Source organism: Macrobrachium nipponense, chromosome 34 (genome assembly GCF_015104395.2).
Source record: "Macrobrachium nipponense isolate FS-2020 chromosome 34, ASM1510439v2, whole genome shotgun sequence".
Taxonomy (NCBI): domain Eukaryota; kingdom Metazoa; phylum Arthropoda; class Malacostraca; order Decapoda; family Palaemonidae; genus Macrobrachium; species Macrobrachium nipponense.
In genome coordinates, this window is record NC_061095.1 from 1,028,769 (window position 1) to 1,049,249 (window position 20,481).

General features: G+C 45.9%; 1 protein-coding gene across 1 annotated transcript in view; it reads right to left on the reverse strand.

Moving 5' to 3' along the window:
- Positions 1–877: 877 nt before the first annotated feature.
- LOC135207792 (S-methyl-5'-thioadenosine phosphorylase-like) overlaps positions 878–20,481 on the reverse strand; it is a 38,033-nt gene continuing 18,429 nt past the window's right edge. Inside the window, exons 5-8 of the mRNA XM_064239616.1 lie at positions 19,413–19,516; positions 3,517–3,635; positions 2,547–2,637; positions 878–1,363 (exon numbers count right to left, since the gene is read on the reverse strand). Coding sequence (XP_064095686.1) covers positions 1,322–1,363; positions 2,547–2,637; positions 3,517–3,635; positions 19,413–19,516 — 356 coding nt within the window. The 3' untranslated portion in view covers positions 878–1,321. The remainder of the gene's footprint in view (positions 1,364–2,546; positions 2,638–3,516; positions 3,636–19,412; positions 19,517–20,481) is intronic.

Below are 20,481 nucleotides of genomic sequence, written 5' to 3' on the forward strand. Positions count from 1 at the left end.
TCTAGCCGAGGGAAAAATAACATTACTGAAAGGAATATGCCGTGACACGCAGCATGATACAGAGTAGGTAGATCTGGATCAAATAACATCACCAAATTAAACTTCTGCTCTTATTTCCATAAAAATGAGATGAATCCAGGAAAAGAACTAGCACTATATTTTCATCAGCCAATTTTTTGTAACAACAGATTCAGTAGAAATAGGACGAGAGTTGTGGAAAAAACACAAGTGATGATGTTTCATTACTTAAAACAGTACAAGGCATCTTGGAAAACAGGTCACATGTCCAGAACTGTTAGACTTCACAAGCTCTTCCTATTCTGCATATGTCATAGAATTTGACTTCTGAAGGTCTTGCTCACTCTAATTTGAAACTAGTTTCAGATTGCCAATTAGTCTAAAAATATTAATTTATGTTATTTGGTATTGGAAGAGAAAGGTAGATAAAAAAAAAAATTCTTGTGTAATTATTATATCACAGGATCCCATCATTTAATGTTAGCCACAGATAAGGAAATATCTACAAGTCGAAAGTTCTGAGCGGTTTCAAGTAGTGCTATTACTTTGATTTAAAATTCATCTAAATACATTATTTTTCTTAAAATTATACTAATATTCACACCATTGCGGGCTATTAAGGCTGATTCTAATTTCATAATAATTTCAAAGTTAAAATATTATTTTGAAGGTCAATCACTACAATAAAATTCTTTTCATACCCTTTATTGAGTAACATATACTATATTCCATACTATATACAATAGTCAATATTTTACTGTAACTCAAAATGCTTCAACATTTTTCACTTAACAACAGTTAAAAACCTGTAAACTAACATAATTGGATGTTCAGTAGCAAAATAATTTCTTCATTTAAAAAATATCTCAGAAAATTTTTCATATAATTATGAATTACATAAAAGACAATGAATACACATACTGTATCATCCTTTATACACTATCAGGACAATTTTGTTTAACCTATAAAGGTACCAAAATAGTACAATCCTAACTTTGAATATTTTACTTCAGGCACATGCTAAAAAAATACCAACTTTTTAATAACTAAATGCAAGGTACAAAAGCTAAATGGTACTACATACTACTAACCTGTTGAACTGTATATCACAGTAACATCCTAAACACTATTATGTCTATCAAAAATACTCAAATAATAAAAACTCTTTGGATATCGTCTTCTAAACACTTGCACCAAACTTATATTTACTTGCATAATATACTTATACATAAAAAAAACAATTCTGTGATGGTACTATAACTCATCTCTGTAACTGGTTGTGTGGCTCTTCATCTTGACAGCACTAAAGAGGGAGAGGTAACATGATATTCATTTCAACACATTCCTGAAATGAAAAATGAAAGAGGTTAGTCATGCTTTTCTCTGCTAGATAAGCTGAAAGAGTACAGATACTTTTAATTTTTTGTTTTATACAATTTCAAGGAATAAATAATGATGCAGTATCCAAGTATATGCTGTGGAGATCAAATAAAGATGGTGTGATTGGAATGTTATCAGTCTAAGAAAAATTGAAGTTTTACCTTCATGCGCTGCAATATACTTTCCACTCCTGTGACACAGTTACCCCATTCTTGATCCATTGGTGCATATTTTTTTTCAGCTTTAATTACATGGTATGTAAATACAGTTGTTACAATGTGAATGTGACATCCCAACCTTTTTCAAAGTAACCATGTACTGATTATTCTGCATATGCATTCATGCTACCATCTTTGATAGTCCCTAACTTTTGCTGAAGCCTTGAAGCTGATGAAATGGTATGCAGATATGACAAATTGCTCAATCCCATTAAAGATTTCCATCAGGAGACCACAGAATTTAAGGAACTTGTCAAAGAAAGTCAAACATCAAACCATCTCATTTAGCAAACGACTCAAGACACTTCACATCAGCAGAATTCTCCTAACACTACTTCAGCACCAGTGACATACCTAGTGCAGGTTTGAATCCAGCCATGGTAGACAGCATTTCTTTATTTGCTTCTTTATCTGGGTCTTAGGTTTTGTAGCAACAAGCACATCCAAAATATGTTAAATCGTGAAGTTGAATGGTCACTGTGGCTATTACAAATACATATATTTCTGGTCAACAAGTAACCAATAGATTCTATATACATGTACTTCAGCCTAAAAGGCAATAAATGCTTAAACATTATGCTATGATGGTGGCAATGGGTCTATTCAAGCTCTGGTAAATGTATCTAAATTTGACAGAAGAGTGAGAACAAACTCATATCTTCCTTTATGGTCAGGCGTTTAGGGTTTTTTTCATTCTGACACACCAGGTTCAGGTTAAATCCTGCCATCAGAATGTTACAATTTTCTTCTTCATTTGGAGTTTAGGTTTGTGGCAATAAGAGTATCCAAAAAATGTGTAGAAATCACAAAGTTATGAAGTCAATGTGGCTAATACAAATACAATAATTGTATATTTGCAAAAATTCAATACCATTCAAAAACAATACTCCATCCCAAAAAAATAAAATAAAAAAAACCAACACTCATTACCTTGTAAGCTTTAATTCTACTATCCCAGTCCTCTGCAGCTATCTTTGATATTACAGTCTTCAATAGTACTGTCACTTTCTCTGAATTCTTCCTGTAAATAAAAAGATTTTGACTTTTTTAAGTACCCCAAATCAAATTATTCAAATTATAATAATCTCAAAACAAAACCCTCATATTTTGCCTGCAGGGAATGTCTATCACCAATTATTGTTTTTTTTTTTTTATTAAAAATGGCTCTTACAACCATATGGTAAAATGACAAAATTAGATATATTACACAACTGTAGAAAACTTAAATCATTTCATGATCAACCTAAATAAAAACAAATTACTGGCCTCATTTGTATTTGAGTTTAATAAATGGCATCATGAGGCATTTAGGCCAAGTGGACAAAAGTGATTTTTGATGTTTAGTTATACAAGAATGGTTGAGGGAGAAGTGACTTTAAAACTTTGGTGAGGTGGATCATTTTTGTTAACTTAGGGACCTTATAGGATGGTGACGGTAGTGGCAATACTGTACATACAAAGCAAACATTCCATAGGGAGTTTAATTGCAGTGTTTCTTCTACGGTGCACTGTTAATGGTACTACAGGTTACTCACAGCACTTCTTTAGCTGAGTTGTACAGCTTTCTGCAATTTAATTTTCCTACTTAGCTGTCCAACTTCTTTAACTTAGCTTGCTCACCCAGAGAGGTAGCAGTTATGGAGGTACGTCCTCTAAAGGCTGTGATGATAAGACAGATAATTCATGTAACGCTTGGCACAATATAGAAAAGCTAAGCATATGCAAATGTTTTTCACCATTCAGGGAAAGCACATAGATTCTATACTGTAGGTCTCACTCTCAAATTGAGCAACAAGCCTGATGAAAATGGTTAATAAAATTCTTAAATTTTCTGAGTTAACAACCAAAACATCTACGTACTTTTTCCTTGTAGATTAAAACACTAACAGAGATGACTTACTTCATTGTTTTCAGCACTTTCTCCACATTTACTGGTTCCTCACCAGCTTTCCAGCTATCCATGTCTGTTGCCATAGCAACAGCTGCATAGCATAATCCAAGCTCTTTGGCAAGAATAACCTGAAAAGCAGAGATTTTCAAATAAGTCACCAAGTCAAATAAAAAAACTGTCATCAAAATAATAGTAAAATATATGATAGTACCAAATAAAAATAATTGTGCTTACAAGAAAAAACAAGATTAATATAAATGTTAACAACTATTGAACTTGAGATTCATCATAACCATAAAGTGTATGGGAGAATGTAAGGTACAGTATGGAGTGCAAAACTGGTAATACTCAACAGTTATTAGACTACTTCACACTGAGGTGCAACCCTAACCACAGATCTGGCTTCAAAAAATATATTAAAAATCATTTATCATTATTGTTGACAAAAGATTTACTGAAGGCAGGTGTTATAATAAACTTTCTAATATGACAATTAGTCCAAAATTGCATTTTTCCTAACTATACAAACCTGAGGTCCTTTTACAATAGGAAGGTACTAGCGGCAGCTGGATAGGTCGTAAGCTTTCGAACAAGGGGTTCGGTAGTTAACTGCTTGTCCGACAGGCGCGCGCGCGACTGGGAGGTAAACAAATCACCTTTGCTTTTGGCCCAAGCAAAAACTGCAGAGTGAGGGGTGGCATGAAAAAGGTGGGACTATGTGTAAAAGGACCTCAGGTTTTGTATAGTTAGGAAAAATGCAATTTTGGACAAATTGTCATTTGTTCCGACACAGCATACAAACCTTCGGTCCTTTTACAATAGGAAGACTCACTTCTTGGTGGGAGGAATCTGAGTCTTTTGTGAACAGACTGGTGTTCGCCCAACCTTGGAATGCCTCCCTGGTCGTAAGAGCGAGGGAGGGATCCAAGCCTCTGTCCGATTGATCGGGGTGTGCACCGCAGGATCAATGGTCAGACCTCTGGACCAAGTACTAAGAGAGAGGCAAGCGTATCTCTTCGTACCAGCAAACAAGAACAAGTTCCTATTTGCAAGAGGCAACATAAAGTTATGGTTTGTCTCTTGTTGGCATCCACTTCCCCCCCTTGTAGGAGGAAGTGGTGGATATTCGCTCCCATCCCTAGTGAAAGGGATAGGATGGGGCTCTGTCGAGTAGCTCACCGGCATCTCGTCCTTATCCAGCAAGGTGATGACCGTATCCCTCTACCCACAGGTAGAGGGGGAGAAAAAGATAGGAAGAGAAGCCAGTCACTCTCTCATTCACTTATCTTATTCTTAACCATGTCACACCAGGACTCGATGCTGTTCAGCCTGCTAGGGTCTGGGTTAGCTACACAACGTGTTGAGCAGCCACCACGGGTCCCAAGGAAAACGATCCAAGGACCTGTGGGCAATATCCAAAAGGTAGAAGGAGGTGCCAGTGGTCTGGTTGTACCAGACCCCTGCCTTCAGTACCTGCGCCACGGAGAAGTTCTTGTGTAACTCGAGGGAGTGTACTTCTAGGTCATCTTGGTGCTGACGAAGAGTCTTCAACACTCAGCCTGGGATGTCGAGTTTCTTCAGAAAGCGCGGTCGCGCTTTCACAGGACAAAGCAGCATCTCCTTCGCATCGAAGGCGGTGAAGTCCATTAGGGAGGGGATTGTGAAGGACTCTAACCGATCGTCAGGAACCGAAGGGTTCTGAGTCTTCGCTACGAAGTCGGTACGAAATCGAGCGTCACAAATCCCTATCCCCTGGATGCTTGACTTCGCAGGAAAAGTCATGCAATTACCTCAGAGGAAAAGAAGGGAATGGTCGTATGACCTATCCCTCTTCTCGACTTCGGTGATGTCCTGTACCCATACTGGTCTATCCGTCTGCAGCGAAGTGTCTCACATTCTCCTATCCCCATGCAGTGAAGTTCTTCTCGGTAGTGGATAGGACACCGACACTCAATGGTGGGTGTCGATGGTATGGGTACTGTGACAAGCCGTTAGGACGAAGAAAAGACTGTTATGGAACAACCGAACTAAGTCCACAGCGAAGTTCGTAACTGACTTGGCGCTCTGACAGCTGCCGACTGACTGCGTTCGGTAGGAGGCAAGTTGTCCAAGCGCCCGAGCAAGTCACGTGACCTTCGCCTTAAAAGGGTTATGCCAAGAGACTAAACAAATAATTTGTTCGTCACCGATGCCAGAAGGCGAGGTGATGATTCTCTTAAGGCATGTGCCCAACAGGCGAAAAGTCAATTGCCTTCTAGAGACCGAGGTCCCTGATGGCAAGATATCTCATAGTATAGTTGATTCTCAGCTAAGGAGAAACAACACTATGTGTCGTTGAAGACGAAGGTGTACAGAAAAAGCAACCTACGTCTTCACAGTTGAACCGAGAGAAGGATTCTCAAGATTCTGAACCTGTGCTACAAAGACTGAGAACGCTAACCGCTATTCATTGCTGTCCGGTGAGGATCGTAGTTGCAATAAAAGCGGAGCGCTTTTCAGTAATGAAGAGACAGGGAAATACTGCCTGAAGAACTGCTTCTCATGGGCTGAACATTTGGAAGTAGAGCTGTCAGGTCGGAGAGTAGGCGATGTCTTCTGACACATCTGTTAATTCGGGGCGAGCAATGAATAATTGCACACCTACGAATACGAGATATTTTGAAGACAAACTCAGATGTCTGCAAAAATCATTTGCATTATCGCAGTGCGATGCAGCGGGAGACTAGTACAGACTTCTGTTACCGTGCGGTAAACAGAAAGATGAAAGAGTCCAAGAGATATCTCTGTTGAAAAATTCTCGCAAATGTCGAAGGCGATGAAATCGATCGTCACGCAGTAGATGGTCCTTCTCATTATTGCGAGAATCCCCGTTAATCAGAGACCTAAGTCCATGATTGTTGGGCAGAGATACGGTTCGGTAGTCAATCAAACCAGGGGAGAGAGAGACGTAACCGACCGTGCATCTCCGAGACCTAGCTGATACTGAGCCGCTATCAGGCAGTTCAATACGCAGTAGCTCTCGGTGACTCGTCATCCTGAGTTGCCAGGTAATCCATTATTCCACGAAGGAATGCGTTCGGCTAGAACCATCAAGCATAAAGAATACGCTCGAGCAATTATATTTAAACGAAACGGATTTCGGTAAATACAAAGCTGATTTGGTGTTGTCATGACAATACCCAAGTATCTAAAATCGAAACTGATAACTGCTGGGAGGTTGCAGGCAACCCCGAGTTGCAGTTCAAATTAAGATACAATTCGTCTCGGTCACAAACCGTAGAGTTAACTACGGTATGCGCCTACCCCCCGGACAATTCAACTGTTAAAAGAATCATGTTGCAAGGGTAATATACGTAGTATATTTGTAGGTTCTGTACCACGACCTCCATCCTAAATTTTCCTCTCGAGGAATGAGAATAAGGATTGGAGATCGACCGCCTTCGTTCTCTAGTCAAGAGAGTGAAGGAGAAGTCTTTCCCAAAGGAAAGCTTCAATGGTGAACAGAATACCGAAGACGATAGTTCAAGCCAAACTGGAAGTTCCCGTCCGTTCTTCTCTATTCCAGGTTAATCGCCTACTGTGAGATACTCTTCTTTCAGCAGCAGTCTTCTTCCAAATGCTAGAAATTACAGGAATTCAAGCATAAGCGAGGTTCCCGATTATCGTGTAACAATTATCGGGGATTCTCGCTCACTTTGGACCGTGGTCTCGCCTAAGTGTTTGGAATCGTAAAAAACTCGAACACTCTGAGTGCGCTAGAAATTCCGTAGAATTCTAAGCACTCTGCGAAACCCCCCACCGAATTCGTCAAACGATATCGGCTGGTGGCCTCTTCGTTTCCCGTAGAAATCGAGAAAGGGGCAGGATCCCTCCTCAACGACCGGGGCTTACGTCAGGTAGGACCCGAAGGTCCCCCCGGTAGCGCAGCCCCTAACGTGGGATCTTACAGAGAAATCTCTGTAGGATCCCTCCCCTTTCCCTCGTAGCCGTAAGGAGAGAGGGAATGGGGGAGGAATTGGATACTCGCTCGCCTTCCCAGCGGAACTAGCAGTTGGAGAAGAGTAGGAGCAGCCATCGCCTTACGGCGATGGCCTCTCAGAGCCTGGGAAAACGTATCGTCAGGAGAAAACGTTTTCCCGAGGAGGGTTACGAACTCTCACTGTAGGTAAGGGTCTGCCGCCACTGTGAACGTCGTCTGGGTGGGGCTGATCGACACCTGACAGGAGAGAGCCGATACCGTCCTCCGACTCATTCCAGTCCTCGTCGAGGTCGAAACCTCAGGAGGACGTAAGGGGTATTCAAATACGGTGTCCGAAGACACGTAGAAACGCCTCTGTCGCAGTAGAGGAGGTGAAGTAGCTTGTTCGACCGGCCAGAACTGAGAGAGCCTTCTTGTCCGGAGACGAGAGACTACCTGGTTCAACACAGTCGGCAAGCTCCGATCGCGGCAGACCCACCGTCGATTTGGTTGGGCCCTCTCGGGCCCCAAAACGACTCGAGCCGAGACGTGGCTCTGCTGGTGGGAGCGGCGATCCTTCCCCGAGGTCGTTGTGCTGACGAATCAGCGCCATAACCTCGGCAAAGTTCCTCTGGATCTCGGAAGTCACAGCATCTTGCAGAGTAGGACCGTTAAGCCCTTCGAACAAGAGCATATTCCGAGAACCTTCCTCCTAAGAAGGGGGAACAGCGACAGCCCTCTCGGTCTTCTCCATCCACTTGCGCATACGTCCTGGCCGGTCCAAGAACCGTGCCTGGCACGTAGGGCGGGCGTCGTGGTGGGATCATGAGGGGCGCACCCCTCACGATCACTCCTCAATACCTCGCTCCTCCCGGTGTAACCCGAGGAGGTTGAAGGTACGGGAGAGGCAGACCTGACGCTCCCTCCTCTCTCGCTGGCAGAACCAGCAGGCTTGGAGGGCTGCAGGCGATCGTCAACCCGCGGTGGCGATCGAGCTGCAGGCCTGGTCGAACCGTCTCGCTGTGGAGAACGGCTGGACTGAGCACAGCGGCCCCGATCTCGAGTGTCGAAGAGCTGGTGCTGGTTGCCGTACCCGATCGCTCTCTGTGAGAGCGACGGTCAGGCGACCTGCAGGCTCCACTGTCACAGTGAGACCGGTGCTTGTCCTCACGGCACGTCACGTCGCTGGTTCTTCCAGCCGTGGCTGGTACCGGCGAACGGGAGGACCTCTTACCAGCCTCAGCCCGTGGCCGGTCGTGGACCGTCACAGTCCCCGGGTAGCCAGCTGGTCGCCGCGAGAGCGAGAGCTGGCTGGTGAGAGTCGCGTGAGGCGGCTGTCACCAGTCTTCCGCCCCGTGCCGTGAACCTGACGCTGAGCGGGCTCAGAGGTCTGGTCCTGGCTGCACGGTCGCTGGTAGGCGACCGTACACTCGTACCTCCCGCAAAGAACGAGAGGCCGAGACGGACCCTGATGCAGTGGCAGAACCACTGACACCAGGCGAGGAAGTACCGGTGTTAGCCGGTACCCCCCCTCTGGTCCCCGTAGTCTTCTTCCTTGCGGGAACAAGAAGCAGACGTGGGCCCCGCCTTCCCAGAAAGGAGCAGGAGGACCAGCGGAAGGAACCCTCCCGTCCCACCGAGGTGAGACGGGTCCCGAGAAGCTCCCGAGGGAGACTTCTTAGGAGGGAGGAGGCAACCTTCTTCTTCCTCGGCTGTGAAGCCTTAGAAGTCGAAGGGGAAGAGGCGGCAGCCGACGACGATGAAGAAGATGAAGACGACGACGATGAAGAAGATGAAGACGACGACGACGACACCTTCCTCCTCTTCTTCGTCAGCTTCCTCAGGACAGACGTAAGATCTGCTATCCAGGGCGGAGCCGGGGCTGCTGTAGCCGAAGCCACAGGGCCCGGACGCACCTGTACAGACAGACCAAAGTCTGGGGTAGTACCACCACGAACAGGGACGACGTCAGCAGGTGGGATGGGCATCTCAGGAACAGCAGGCACAGCCAGCACAGCATCGGTAGGGACAGCCAGCGCAGCAACGCGAGGCAGGGACAGCCAGCGCAGCAACGGCAGAGACAGCCAGCGCAGCAACGGCATGGACAGTCGCCCAGAATCGGCAGTACGGCAGGCAGCACCGGAACACAGGAAGTGGAGCAGCAGCCAGCAACATCCTGGTACCGTGGGCGGCAGGTCCAGGGGCGAGCTCTAGGGCAGCGGAAGTGTGGTCGCGGCAGCACGGCAACCACGAGCGGCGGCGGCACGCCCCCCTCTCGGTACGGCGAACGGCACTTCACAGCGGCTGTAGGCAAGACTGTTACCCACGTGAGGGCGAGTACACCAGGTGAGGAGGGACGTCGTCACCTGGAGCGTGGTCACCACTCCATGGGTGACCACAGTAGGCCCAGACATAGAACCGCAGCCCCTGGACACTAGCACGCCCTGCAAATGGAAGGACGCCCATACCTCACCAAGGTCCACCCTCGTGGCAGTAGCACCTGCGGAAATGACAATTTGTCCAAAATTGCATTTTTCCTAACTATACAAACCTGAGGTCCTTTTACAATAGGAAGGTACTAGCGGCAGCTGGATAGGTCGTAAGCTTTCGAACAAGGGGTTCGGTAGTTAACTGCTTGTCCGACAGGCGCGCGCGCTGCGACTGGGAGGTAAACAAATCACTTTTGCTTTTGGCCCAAGCAAAAACTGCAGAGTGAGGGGTGGCATGAGGTGGGACTATGTGTAAAAGGACCTCAGGGGTTTGTATAGTTAGGAAAAATGCAATTTTGGACAAATTGTCATTTGTTCCGACACGGCATACAACCTTCGGTCCTTTTACAATAGGAAGACTCACTTCTTGGTGGGAGGAATCTGAGTCTTTTGTGAACAGACTGGTGTTCGCCCAACCTTGGAATGCCTCCCTGGTCGTAAGAGCGAGGGAGGGATCCAAGCCTCTGTCCGATTGATCGGGGTGTGCACCGCAGGATCAATGGTCAGACCTCTGGACCAAGTACTAAGAGAGAGGCAAGATATCTCTTCGTACCAGCAAACAAGAACAAGTTCCTATTTGCAAGAGGCAACATAAAGTTATGGTTTGTCTCTTGTTGGCATCCACTTCCCCCCCCTTGTAGGAGGAAGTGGTGGATATTCGCTCCATCCCTAGTGAAAAGGGATAGGATGGGGCTCTGTCGAGTAGCTCACCGGCATCTCGTCCTTATCCAGCAAGGTGATGAACCGTATCCCTCTACCCACAGGTAGAGGGGGAGAAAAAGATAGTAGAGAAGCCAGTCACTCTCTCATTCACTTATCTATTCTTACAGTCACACCAGGACTCGATGCTGTTCAGCCTGCTAGGGTCGGGTTAGCTAGACAACGTGTTGAGCAGCCACCACGGGTCCTAAGGAAAACGATCCAAGGACCTGTGGGCAATATCCAAAAGGTAGAAGGAGGTGCCAGTGGTCTGGTTGTACCAGACCCCTGCCTTCAGTACCTGCGCCACGGAGAAGTTCTTGTATAACTCGAGGGAGTGTACTTCTAGGTCATCTTGGTGCTGACGAAGAGTCTTCAACACTCAGCCTGGGATGTCGAGTTTCTTCAGAAAGCGCGGTCGCGCTTTCACAGGACAAAGCAGCATCTCCTTCGCATCGAAGGCGGTGAAGTCCATTAGGGAGGGGATTGTGAAGGACTCTAACCGATCGTCAGGCGAACCCGAAGGGTTCAGAGTCTTCGCTACGAATTCGGTACGAAATCGAGCGTCACGAATCCCCATCCCCTGGATCTTGACTTCGCAGGAAAAGTCATGCAATTACCTCAGAGGAAAAGAAGGGAATGGTCGTATGACCTATCCCTCTTCTCGACTTCGGTGATGTCCTGTACCCATACTGGTCTATCCGTCTGCAGCGAAGTTGTTCTTCTCGGTAGTGGATAGGACACCGACACTCAATGGTGGGTGTCGATGGTATGGGTACTGTGACAAGCCGTTAGGACGAAGAAAAGACTGTTATGGAACAACCGAACTAAGTCCACAGCGAAGTTCGTAACAGACTTGGGCGCTCTGACAGCTGCCGACTGACTTGCGTTCGGTAGGAGGCAAGTTGTCCAAGCACCCGAGCAAGTCACGTGACCTTCGCCTTAAAAGGGTTATGCCAAGAGACTAAACAAATAATTTGTTCGTCACCGATGCCAGAAGGCAAGGTGATGACTCTCTTAAGGCATGTGCCCAACAGGCGAAAGTCAATTGCCTTCTAGAAACCGAGGTCCCTGATGGCAAGATATCTCATAGTATAGTTGATTCTCGGCTAAGGAGAAACAACACTATGTGTCGTTGAAGACGAAGGTGTACAGAAAATGCAACCTACGTCTTCACAGCTGAACCGAGAGAAGGATTCTCAAGATTCTGAACCTGTGCTACAAAGACTGAGAAACGCTAACCGCTATTCATTGCTGTCCAGTGAGGATCGTAGTTTGCAATAAAAAGCGGGGGAGCGCTTTTCAGTAATGAAGACAGGGAAATATCTGCCTGAAGAACTGCTTCTCATGGGCTGAACCATTTGGAAGTAGAGCTGTCAGGTCGAGAGTAGGCGATGTCTTCTGACATATCTGTTAATTCGGGGCGAGCAATGAATAATTGCACACCTACGAATACGAGATATTTTGAAGACAAACTCAGATGTCTGCAAAAATCATTCGCATTATCGCGGTGCGATGCAGCGGGTGACTAGTACAGACTTCTGTTACCGTGCGGTAAACAGAAAGATGAAAGAGTCCAAGAGATATCTCTGTTGAAAATTCTCGCAATGTCGAAGGCGATGAAATCGAGCGTCACAGCAGTAGATGGTCCTTCATTATTGCGAGAATCCCCGTTAATCAGAGACCTAAGTCCATGATTGTTGGGCAGAGATACGGTTCGGTAGTCAATCAAACCAGGGAGAGAGAGACGTAACCGACCGTGCATCTCCGAGACCTAGCTGATACTGAGCCGCTATCAGGCAGTTCAATACGCAGTAGCTCTCGGTGACTCGTCATCCTGAGTTGCCAGGTAATCCATTATTCCACGAAGGAATGCGTTCGGCTAGAACCATCGAGCATAAAGAATACGCTCGAGCAATTATATTTAACCGAAACGGATTTCGGTAAATACAAAAGCTGATTTGGTGTTGTCGTGACAATACCAAGTATCTAAAATCGAAACTGATAACTGCTGGGAGGTTGCAGGCAACCCCGAGTTGCAGTTCAATTAAGATACAATTCGTCTCAGTCACAAACCGTAGAGTTAACTACGGTATGTGCCTACCCCCCGGACAATTCAACTGTTAAAAGAATCATGTCGCGAGGGTAATATACGAGTATATTTGTAGGTTCTGTACCACGACCTCCATCCTAAATTCTTTTCCTCTCGAGGAATGAGAATAAGGATTGGAGATCGACCGCCTTCGTTCTCTAGTCAAGAGAGTGAAGGAGAAGTCTTCCCAAAGGAAAGCTTCAATGGTGAACAGAATACCGAAGACGATAGTTCAAGCCAAACTGGAAGTTCCCGTCCGTTCTTCTCTATTCCAGGTTAATCGCCTACTGTGAGATACTCTTCTTTCAGCAGCAGTCTTCTTCCAAATGCTAGAAATTACAGGAATTCAAGCATAAGCGAGGTTCCCGATTATCGTGTAACAATTATCGGGGATTCTCGCTCACTTTGGACCGTGGTCTCGCCTAAGTGTTTGGAGATCGTAAAAAACTCGAACACTCTGAGTGCGCTAGAAATTCCGTAGAATTCTAAGCACTCTGCGAAACCCCCCACCGAATTCGTCAAACGATATCGGCTGGTGATCCTCCCGATTCCCGTAGAAATCGAGAAAGGGGCAGGATCCCTCCTCAACGACCGGGGCTTAACGTCAGGTAGGACCCGAAGGTCCCCCGGTAGCGCAGCCCCTAACGTGGGATCTTACAGAGAAATCTCTGTAGGATCCCTCCCCTTTCCCTCGTAGCCGTAAGGAGAGAGGGAATGGGGAGGAATTGGATATGGCTCGCCTTCCCAGCGGAACTAGCAGTTGGAGAAGAAAAGGAGCAGCCATCGCCTTACGGCGATGGCCTCTCAGAGCCTGGGAAAACGTATCGTCAGGAGAAAACGTTTTCCCGAGGAGGGTTACGAACTCATACTGTAGGTAAGGGTCTGCCGCCACTGTGAACGTCGTTCTGGGTGGGGCTGATCGACACCTGACAGGAGGAGAGCCGATACCGTCCTCCGACTCATTCCAGTCCTCGTCGAGGTCGAAACCTCAGGAGGACCGAAGGGGTATTCAAATACGTTGTCCGAAGACACGTAGAAACGCCTCTGTCGCAGTAGAGGAGGTGAAGTAGCTTGTTCGACCGGCCAGAACTGAGAGAGCCTTCTTGTCCGGAGACGAGAGACTACCTGGTTCAACACAGTCGGCAAGCTCCGATCGCGGCAGACCCACCGTCGATTTGGGTTCCCTCTCGGGCCCCAAAACGACTCGAGCCGAGACGTGGCTCTGCTGGTGGGAGCGGCGATCCTTCCCCGAGGTCGTTGTGCTGACGAATCAGCGACATAACCTCGCAAAGTTCCTCTGGATCTCGGAAGTCACAGCATCTTGCAGAGTGGGACCGATAAGCCCTTCGAACAAGAGCATATTCCGAGAACCTTCCTCCTAAGAAGGGGGAACAGCGACGCCCTCTCGGTCTTCTCCATCCACTTGCGCATACGTCCTGGCCGGTCCAAAGAACCGTGCCTGGCACGTAGGGCGTCGTGGTGGGATCATGAGGGGCGCACCCCTCACGATCACTCCTCAATACCTCGCTCCTCCCGGTGTAACCCGAGAGGAGGTTGAAGGTACGGAGAGGCAGACCTGACGCTCCCTTCCTCGCTCGCTGGCAGAACCAGCAGGCTTGGATGGGCTGCAGGCGATCGTCAACCCGCGGTGGCGATCGAGCTGCAGGCCTGGTCGAAACCGTCTCGCTGTGGAGAACGGCTGGACTGAGCACAGCGGCCCCGATCTCGAGTGTCAGAAGAGCTGGTGCTGGTTGCCGTACCTGATCGCTCTCTGTGAGAGCGACGGTCAGGCGACCTGCAGGCTCCACTGTCACAGTGAGACCGGTGCTTGTCCTCACGGCACGTCACGTTGCTGGTTCCAGCCGTGGCTGGCACCGGCGAACAGGAGGACCTCTTCCCAGCCTCAGCCCGTGGCCGGTCGTGGACCGTCACGTCCCCGGGTAGCCAGCTGGTCGCCGCCCGAGAGCGAGAGAGCTGGTCTGGTGAGAGTCGCGTGAGCGGCTGTTCACCAGTCTTTCCGCCCCGTGCCGTGAACCTGACGCTGAGCGGACTCAGAGGTCTGGTTCCTTTGGCTGCACGGTCGCTGGTAGGCGACCGTACACTCGGTACCCCTCCCCGCGAACGAGAGGCCGAGACGGACCCTGATGCTAGTGGCAGAACCACTGACACCAGGCGAGGAAGTACCGGTGTTAGCCGGTACCCCTCTGGTCCCCGTAGTCTTCTTCCTTGCGGAAGAAAGACGGGCCCCGCTCCCGAAGGAGTCAGGAGGACCAGCGGAAGGAACCCTCCCGTCCCACCGAGGTGAGACGGGTCCCCGAGAAGCTCCCGAGGGAGACTTCTTAGGAGGGAGGAGGCAACCTTCTTCTTCCTCCGGCTGTGTGAAGCCTTAGAAGTCGAAGGGGAAAGAGGCGGCAGCCGACGACGATGAAGAAGATGAAGACGACGACGACGACACCTTCCTCCTCTTCTTCGTCAGCTTCCTCAGGACAGACGTAAGATCTGCTATCCAGGGCGGAGCCGGGGCTGCTGTAGCCGAAGCCACAGGGCCCGGACGCACCTGTACAGACAGGCGAGGAGAAGAACGCAGATAACCTCCCCCCCCCCCCCCCAAGGGAAGGGCCATCTGTGGGAGCTGAGCGGTGGGGGGGGCGGGGTCGTTCCCCCACCCCCGCACAGCACCCATGTACCCAACAATAATAATAAGAGCCCGAGAGCAATCGTGCCTTGGCCCGAATGCAAGGCATAAGGATCAATTCCCTGACTGAGCGGAACTTGAACCAAATAATATTGATGCAATCAATAATAAAAGGAATAAAATGAAAAAGAATCTTGCATTACGATTCACTTCACAATGAATAAGGGCTCGGATCGAGCGCATTTGCGCCCTCGGTACAGAGCGCAAGGGTAAAAGGATCCATTCCCGATTATGAATGGAAACCTTGATCCATAATGAATTGATGCAATCATATATGAAAATGAAAAGAATACTGCGCTTGCGATTTCACTTCATACAAATAAAAAGGGGCAAGGATCAATTCCCGGGAAATAGCGGAAACATTGATCCAAGTAAACAATGCAATCTCAATAAAATATGAAAATGAAAAAAGAACTGCACTTGCGATTTCACTTCATTCAAATAAAAAGGGGAAAGGATCAATTTCCGGGTAAGCTCGGAAACTGATCCAAAATGAGTATTGCTACAATCAAAATAATATATATGAAAATGAAAAGAATACTGGATACTTTGCGATTCACTTTCCATACAGAATAAAGTTTCGTGCCGAGCGCATTCGCTCGGCAACGAGCATACAGGTCAAAAAAAAATATAAATGAAAAGAGCACTTACTTACGATTTTCATCTACACATTTCCAACCAAAATATACGCTCGGAGCGAGCGCTCTCCCGCCCTCGGCACCGAGCATACACAATACGAGGATCATTTCTGGGAAAATGAATTCCCGCACGTTACGCCCTTCAGTCCCGGCACTCGGGTATCGGAGGGCGTGGTGAAACCAAGATCCTTTAATTCACAATTGAATTCAATGGAAATAAATATGAAATGATTGTACTTACAATTCAGTTTCACTAGATAAATAGAAAAAGAAAAACACAACCATGCGAAAGCAACGACGATGAAGCGGGCAGAGAGCGATGATACACGTCCACACGCCAGCAGGCCGAAAGCAACAGTGGTTTGTTTACCTCCCAGTCGCGCGCGCGCGCCTGTCGGACAAGCAGTTAACTCCCGAACCCCTTGTTCGAAAGCTTACGACCTATCCAGCTGCCGCTAGTACTTCCTATTGTAAAAGGACCGAGAAGTTTGTATGCCGTGTCGGAACAAATAACAGTAGCAGTGATTAGTGGGGGGGAAGTCCCCTCGCGCGGGGGGGTGAGACCCCCCACACCGAACGAGTGGAAGACCCGAATACAATTGTATATCGGGCACCGAGCGCGCCCTCCCCCGCGCTCGACGGATCGGGCGAGGAGAAGAACCCAGATAACCTCCCCCCCCCAAAAGGGGAAGGGCCATCTGTGGGAGCTGAGCAGGGGGGGGGGGGGGGGGGGGGGGGGGGATACTAGTCGTTCCCCACCCCCGCACAGCACCCATGTACCCAACAATAATAATAAGAGCCCGAGAGCAATCGTGCCTCGGCCCGAATGCAAGGGCATAAGGATCAATTCCCTGATGAGCGGAACTTGAACCAAATAAATATTGATGCAATCAATAATAAAAGGAATAAAATGAAAAAGAATCTTGCATTACAATTCACTTCACAATGAATAAGGGCTCGGATCGAGCGCATTTGCGCCCTCGGTACCGAGCGCAAGGGTAAAAGGATCCATTCCCGATTATGAACGGAAACCTTGATCCATAATGAATTGATGCAATCAAAATATATATGAAAATTAAAAAGAATACTGCGCTTGCGATTTCACTTCATACAAAATAAAAGGGGAAGGATCAATTCCCGGGAAATAGCGGAAACATTGATCCAAGTAAATAATGCAATCTCAATAAAATAAAATGAAAATGAAAAAAGAACTGCACTTGCGATTTCACTTCATTCAAATAAAAAGGGGAAAGGATCAATTTCCGGGTAAGAGCGGAAACTCATCCCCAAAATGAGTATTGCTACAATCAAAATAAATATATGAAATGAAAAGAATACTGTACTTTTGCGATTCCACTTCATACAGAATAAGTTTTCGTGCCGAGCGCATTCGCTCGGCAAACGAGCATACAGGTCAAAAAAAAAAAATATAATGAAAAAGGGCACTTACTTACGATTTTCATCTACACATTATCCAAACCAAAATATAAGCTCGGAGCGAGCTGCTCTCCCGCCCTCGGCACTGAGCATACACAATACGAGGATCATTTTGGGAAAAAATGAATTCCCGCACTTACCGCCCTTCAGTCCCGGCACTCGGGTAATCGAGGGGCGTGGAGAAAACCAAGATCCTTTAATTCACAATTGAATTCAATGGAAATAAAGATGAAATGATTGTACTTACAATTCAGTTTTCACTAGATAAATAGAAAAAAGAAAAACACAACCATGCGAAAGCAACGACGATGAAAGAGCGGGCAGAGAGCGTGATACACGTCTACACGCCAGCAGCCGAAAGCAAAAGTGATTTGTTTACCTCCCAGTCGCGCGCGCGCGCCTGTCGGACAAGCAGTTAACTACCGAACCCCTTGTTCGAAAGCTTACGACCTATCCAGCTGCCACTAGTACCTTCCTATTGTAAAAGGACCGAAGGTTTGTATGCCGTGTCAGAACAATTCCACCTTTTATTATCACAGCACTATATACTTTTTCTACTGTTCCACTACCAGCAACTTATTTTTCTTCATGAAAACCAAAGCGTCTATTCTCTTTATTAATGCTTAATTTTTTCTACCTTCATAGTAAAATCATCCTATTAGAGCATGACTTAGAAATGACAGAAAAAAAATACAGTAGTATGTACTCTACTTAGTCCTCACTGTGCAAACAATCATACAACAGAATAGTAACATCCACATGGAAGGAAAAAAGTATCACATGGAAGGAAAAAAGTATAAGACAAAATGAAAAAAGTGCAAGTAACAGTACAAATTATAATAATGATGCTAGTCACGACAGGAAAAACTGCAAATTAAAACTCTGATACTGCCTCTGCGCTCTACGCAAGTCACTAACTGCTGTGCCTCATCAATGGTCAAATTTTAAAGAAGACTACCATATCCAAATTACGCACAGTGTAGCAATACATCAACTATAAGAACTGCTCTAGTTAGTAACCGTACAATGGATATGTATTTGCTTTTCTACATCACCAACGACCGCCAATGGCCTTTGTCTACGATGACAATATTCTATTTCAGCAGGCCTCACCTTAACCTTATGGTCAGCAGGGCAAACGTAAGCTTCATCTAAGTACCTTCACCAGCAAGGCAAAAGATGGCTTCACCTATGTACACGAGGAAATTTTTATTTGTCACTCAAAATGACCTTAATACTGTGAAAAGCTGATTTTCATAACATGGGTATTAAATGTAAGTTAATTCAGTACAACATAAAATAGAAGTAAATTCCATATACTATTATAAACAGAAATTGCTGATATTTTTCTAATAAATAAAAACATATCATTATACTAATGCTTATATCCATTGCTCATGAGACTTGCATGCAAGATATCTTCGAACTCCTGGGACCCTAAGAACCCAGTCCTTGCAAAACCCAGAACTTGAACATAAACAATACTTATATCTTGTCCAAGCATTTTCAAGTCTATTCACCTAAACTGGTCCTTTTTCAATGTTGCTTTTTTTTCACTTTGTTTACTTCATTCACTAATTCTGAATTTGCTACAGCATGCAGCAAAAGTAACATTTGAGGGGGAGGGGGGGGGGGGGGGGGGGGGGGGGGGGGGGGGGGGGGGGGGGGGGGGGGGGCTGGCTGGCTGACGAAAAGGAATGACAAAAGAAATGTTCACCACCTCACACTTCCATCATCTGTTTGAACTTTTGCATTAAAAATCAAGACAGGAAACACTAATGTTGTTGCTCCATGAAAATAAAATCATCCAACTTAGTATTGTATTATAGATAGACAACCAAAATCCCTCACTCCTGCGTTGACTCCAATACATGTGAAACTGATTATTACTACTAACCTCAGGCACTGTCGTCATATTGATGACGTCACCTCCCCAAAGACGGAACATCAAACTTTCCGCTTTGCTACTAAATCGTGGTCCTTCAATGGTTACCATTGTTCCTGCCAAGAGAAATATATATGGGTTTTCCAATACTGAGTACACAAGTACTACCTCAATGCTATCAATTAAAAGTAAAGTTATACTTAATTCTGTTATGTGGCCTGGATACCGACTGGGCTTTGCTTTTATGTTAGAAAAATTAGATGCTGTGCTAGAGACTGCATTGGCCACTGATTTATATCCAACATGGGAAAAGAAAAACTGAACGATTCCCTTATCAATCATAGGTAAGCATCAGTTTGACAACTTTTTGAACCTTACATTGCACAGAAACTTTTGCAACATCAGAACTAGTCAAAAAGGGATGTCCTTCAGTCAAAAGAATATCATGTCCTACTGTAATACTGAATTAAATACATCTACTACTAGATGTGATGTCAAGAAATGATTGAAGATTTTCTGCTGTATACAGTGACATTTCTTGAGACTTCATTCATTACCTCATTCTACAAAATTCGCTTAACCCTTAAATTCCGAAGCGGTAAAAAAAAATGTCTCCCGTGTGCCGGAGGTGTTTCAGAGTGAGCGCGGAAGCGGAAAAAATATTTTTTTCAAAAAATCACAGCGCGCTTAGTTTTCAAGATTAAGAGTTAATTTTTGGCTCCTTTTTTTTCATTGGCTGAAGTTTAGTATGCAACCATCAGAAATGAAAAAAATTATCATTATCATATATAAATAATGCGATATATGATAGCGCAAAAACAAAATTTCATATATAATTGTATTCAAATCGCGCTGTGCGCAAAACAATTAAAGGTAACAAGTTACTTTTTTTTCGTTGTAATGTACACTAAATTGCGATCATTTTGGTATATAACACATTGTAAAACGATAAAAGCAACACAGAGAAAATATTATCACAAAATAATGCATGAATTCGTAACGAGGACGTAAACAAATATTTTTTAAAAAAATTCACCATAAATCTAAATATTGTCCTAGAGATTTCCAATTTCTTTCAAAT